The sequence below is a fragment of the Mesitornis unicolor genome, unplaced genomic scaffold (genome assembly GCF_000695765.1).
Source record: "Mesitornis unicolor isolate BGI_N332 unplaced genomic scaffold, ASM69576v1 scaffold1585, whole genome shotgun sequence".
Classification (NCBI taxonomy): Eukaryota; Metazoa; Chordata; class Aves; order Mesitornithiformes; family Mesitornithidae; genus Mesitornis; species Mesitornis unicolor.
Genome location: NW_010185967.1, coordinates 27723 through 32709, shown reverse-complemented (window position 1 = coordinate 32709; position 4987 = coordinate 27723). Strand labels below are relative to the sequence as shown.

At 39.9% G+C, this 4987-nt stretch overlaps 2 protein-coding genes across 2 annotated transcripts in view; both read left to right on the top strand.

The window, feature by feature from the left end:
• LOC104541025 (radial spoke head protein 6 homolog A-like) overlaps window positions 1-3614 on the top strand; it is a 6832-nt gene extending 3218 nt beyond the window's left edge. The window contains 4 exon segments of the mRNA XM_010184983.1: window positions 1-188; window positions 1378-1519; window positions 2324-2441; window positions 3374-3614. The exon segment at window positions 1-188 is cut by the window's left edge and continues 7 nt beyond it. Coding sequence (XP_010183285.1) covers window positions 1-188; window positions 1378-1519; window positions 2324-2441; window positions 3374-3614 — 689 coding nt within the window.
• Window positions 3615-3763: 149 nt separating this feature from the next.
• Window positions 3764-4987, top strand: part of CENPE (centromere protein E, 312kDa) — a gene marked incomplete at its 3' end in the record, with an annotated part of 28939 nt that continues 27715 nt past the window's right edge. The window contains exons 1-2 of the mRNA XM_010184981.1: window positions 3764-3881; window positions 4678-4873. Coding sequence (XP_010183283.1) covers window positions 3764-3881; window positions 4678-4873 — 314 coding nt within the window. The remainder of the gene's footprint in view (window positions 3882-4677; window positions 4874-4987) is intronic.

The window sequence follows — 4987 nt, the reverse complement described above, 5'->3', positions numbered from 1 at the left end:
CAGCAGGAACCCAGGTCTCTCCCATTGGATTTTACCAGTTTGGAGAGGAGGAAGGAGAAGAAGAGGATGGGGGGGGAGAAGGAAGAGATACATATGAAGAAAACCCCGAGTTTCAGCCTCTTTCTGTGGCTGAATTGGTGGATTCTCTCTCCTCGTGGGTACACCACGTACAGAGTATTCTAGAGCAGGTATGTTCTGGCATAGCTTATGTGGGCCTCGGATGCCATTCACACTGTAGTACTTGTAGGGTTTCGAAAGGTAAAGAAAACTCCTCATCTGCATATTTGAACTTTTCACCAGAAATGGTATTGAACTGAAATATTTTTCTATTGAAAATATATCTGATATAGTATGTAGTACATATGTTGTATATATTTACATATAGCATGTATTTTTATATCTATATATATTTATGAACCTTCTAGGTTTAGTACTTTTTTCAATGTTGGGTTCTTGAGATAAAAACCTATCTTTAGTTTAACAGTATGGAGTTAGGCCTTGACAGATAACAATAATTTCTGGAAATCTCCTGTATTAGGTTTTCTCTTTAAGTCCTTGCTTGACAGAAGTGTTTGAAATTATCTTTTCTTTGGTAGGATGCTAAAATGCAAAGAGCTTATGACTGTATGCTAAATGGAACTTATTTGATGTTTTCTTCTGGTTTATTTTTTTGTTGCTTACTTTCTGCTGTGAAACATGCAAATGAAAAAGCTTAAAACTAAAATATTATAAATAAAATTATGACATAAAATATTTGTGATATCAGGATAGTGATAGAAAGAGTTATTACTAATTTCATGACATTGCTAGATGACTTGTGGGCCAGTCTACCAATTCAAGAATGCTAGTGTAAAATAACAAATGGTAGAAAATAATGTTTAAAATTATTACCAGCAAAACAATACTTGTAAAAATTCCTTGTAAAAATAAAAAACCTCTGTGCATTGGAATCTTAAGAATATTTTGTTATGTTCCTCTGACTGGTAGCTAAATAACAAGGCAGGCTTTAAAACAAAGGGGCCAAGATTGTAAGTGATGGCCTCTTAGTTTGCAGTAACTGGTAACGTAGTAAGGATATAAACCAAACTGTCGAGGAACTGAAGACTACAAAATAACAAAAAGCTGATGACAGAGGTATAAGCTTATTCTGAAATAGTAAGCAGGGATGAGGGAGGAATGAGGGATATAGAGAACACTTTGCCAAGAGGATACTATATTCTGCCAACAATATACCAATTATGGAATATATGTTTTTCTTTTCTCTCCCCTCCTCCCTTAACTCGCTCTGTGTGTGTACCTAAGCCAGTTGTTTTAACTGACTTGCATTCTTTCAGTGATTGTTACATGCATTTCTTATCTTTTCCGTATCATTTATAGGGTCGATGTGTTTGGTTTAATCCTGTTCAAAAATCAGAGGAAGAAGAAGAAGAAGATGAAGGGGAGGAAAAAGCAGAGGAGCCAGATGAACCACAGCAAGAAATAGGACCACCTCTTCTCACTCCACTCTCTGAAGATGAAGGTATTCTTCATGGAATATGAAGGTTTAGATAGAGAGCCACTAGGAATGTTGGCATTTAGGGAGTAAATATTTGAAGTTATAGGACTCTGACATTTTGTGGAGCAATGCAGTTTGCCTTTGTAGGGTAAGCACATTCTTCTACAAAACTGATCAAAATCAAAATGGTTCAATACCAAAAATGGCATTGGCATTAAAGCTGAAACCATTTCAGAAAAAATACCTCAAACTTGTCAGGCTATTGCAAGTTCAAGACAGCTCACTACATGAAATACATTCAGCTACTTTTCCATAATATTTTTAGAAATAAAAGAAGTGTGTGTGCACATGTAAATCAATAAATATACATGTACACACATCCACAGATTTACAAATAAGAATTTAGATCCTGTAGCGTAATACTGCATCAAATCATGGGAATATGGGAACCTGAATATTAAATTACATCAACAGTAAATTATTTTCGTGCTCTCTTTCTTTGATCAGGGTGAAATAAAACTGTATAATTTATCCATAAGTGATGAACAGTCTTTGACAAAAGAAACAGCAGTAAGTACTACTGAATTTCAGTAGTATGGTCTTTTCTGTACGTGACTCTGTTAGCATTCCCATGCTGCATAACTATACATCCAAACCACCTGTTTGAATGAAGCACCTACATTTACTGTTTCTGACTTTTAGCTCTTCTAACATGCAATTTAATATAACCATTGCTTGAATTCTTTGAAAGTCCTGTAGCTCAGACGTAAGTATTTTGTAGAGTCTCATAAATTTATTCATAGACTGTGTGTGTTTGGCTATCTCCAGGAATTCAGAACATCCCTGCTTGGACAGCTCGCTCTTCTACAAACCTGTTACCACAATACGCTGTTGCAATCCTCCAGTCTAACCGATGGCCCGGAGCGTATGCCTTTGCATGTGGCAGGTGAGTAGCTAACTGACATGGTTACAACACAGACTGTATATGCTGAACACAGATACCTGTCCAATGAAGTCAAAGTTGCTTTATTTTTAATTCACTGACTGAATTCTAAGTATTCTGGAGACTGATGGAGAAGGGCCCGTAAATGTGCACAGCAATAGTAAGCATATATTTAAGACAGAAAATGAATAATCATTGGAAAAGCTGGTATAAAGTTAATGGATGTAAATGTCCAGTTAGTATTTGAGCACAGTCCTTGATTTAAAACCTATATTCCTGAGTCTGTGGTACTTTTGTACAAAAATAGCTACATTCTATGGTTCTAATGTTCACTTGTTTCCACTACACATGGTACTGCCTTTTAAATATGTGTGAGCTGACACAGGCAGGATGCAAGAACCACAAAACCAGGGATGAAATGCAAAGAGCACATTTATTCTCATGATCTCACAAACCAGGGGATCTCCAAAACAGCACCCGGGCAGAGGCATGCAAGTGGGGATGCAGGAGCTCAGTCCTTCCTAGAGAGAGTAAGACATTTCAAACCTGCTGTTTTAGCCTGTATATCAAGGATTTTTTTCCTCTGTTGTCTTTTGATCTTTCCCACGGCAGGGCAGAAATCTCAAGCAAGTTTGATAGGATGTCTCTGAATTTATCATAGGCCTATGTTATCTAAGCACAGATGTTCTGCTTGTCAAGCATAGAAGACTAAACAGCAATTAGTACGATATATGTGGGTTTTGACACCCCAGCTGCAGATCAATTGAGCATGTTTGCAATCCTCTTCGACAAACTTCCATTATTATCCCACAAAATACTTCTGTTTTGTCTGCACCACAGTAACTTTTTGCACGGCAGAGTAAGGAAGCCTGACAGTATCACCACTGATGTTTTGCTGGGGGGAGAATGTGTCATCTTTCACTTTTTTTTCTCAGGAAATTTGATAACATCTACTTCGGCTGGGGTCACAAATACAGTCCAGAGAACCACAGTCCCGCACTGCCTCCACCAGTGCAAGCAGAGTACCCCAGTGCACCAGAAATCACAGAGGCAAATGACCCCACTCTGGAAGAGGAACTGGCTTTCAAGACTGCCAAGGAAGAAGCCTTAGCTGCAGCTGAGGAAGAGGAAGAAAGCGAAGACGCTGAGGATGATGAAGAGGAGGAAGATGATTAAAGTATGGGGGGAGTAGTAGTAGTGTTTTCATAAATTAGTCATTAATTAGTTGTCCTTAAAAGAAATGCAAGTGGAGCATGCCTTCTGTTTTTATTTCTGTAGGCTCTTTGCAGCTGCTGTTGTCTGAAAAGTCAGGTTCATCACCCGACATGCAATTAGCCAATCTCACACGCCAAGCTGAGCCACTGATTTTATTTCAGAGCTGTGCAAGGCTAAGTGTTCGGCAGTTTCCCACAAATCAAGCACACCCTACGCAGACATTGCAATGTATTTATTTTGATACATGATTAGCAACACTCTGCCTAAACTTACATTAGTTAGTTAATGATAACCTTATTTTCTGTAATAGGTTAGTTATATTTAAATTAGCCTTGCTTTTCATGGTAATTAGCTCACATGCTCCTTAGAGGTTTGCAGGGAGGTGTGTGTTTTCATTCTTGAGTCGGTGGTTGTGATCTCCCCCTGCTGCATTTACTTTTCCACTGGTTACCACAACGTTTGCTGATTTCACCCTCGTTAGGCAACTGTCCAGCCTTTGTAGCCTCTTTGAGCAGGATGTTCTCCTTTTATCGATCTTTTAGCTTTTCTTCAAGGGCACAAACATTAGTAAGGCATACAAAGAGACTGATTAGTTACAGCTCCAAGGACTGTCGTTTGCTGTCTTAAATTTATGTGCCAGAATGCGTCACTATATACATATGGTTTCCTTCTATGATCCCTTCTTAACTGTTTCACTGCAGCACCAAGACAATGCTACCATCCCTTCCTTCCCTGCCCCACAAGCCCATTCACACCGGTGTGAAGACGGCAGTGCTTTCACTGGAAAACAGCACCAAAAAAATGGCCTTTTTTCTAGAGGAGCTGGCAAACACAGCCTGCTGCTTTTCCCTAACATCCAGCTTTGAACTAATCAATCACCATTCACCAAATGCTCATGTTGTTTTTCTAACCTGCACTACCTACATACATTTTACTTAAACCAAAAAAATAAACAGAATTACATAACATTGTCACTTTTATGCGTGAAAGCATATTATTTAAATTCAGTAGATATCTTATTAAGATAAAGCCCGGGCCCTATCCGCCCGTTGGACGCTACTCTTAGGGCGCAGGGCCCTCGACAGACGAGGGTGTGCCGCGGGACAGCTCACGACAGGGACCCCGCACAACGCTTCCTCTGCCTCCCCCCGTCAGCTGTTGGCCTGTGGTACGCTCCGCCGTTACGTCCGTCCTGCACGGGCCAATAGGAAGCATCCTGGGTAAAGGTTCAAATTCGGTGGCGGTTAGGCTGGGTGGCGGTTAGGCTGAGTCGTTGCTCGGCTGAGTCGTTTCTCGGCTGGGTGCGGGCAGACGAGAAAGGAGCAAGTGGCTTC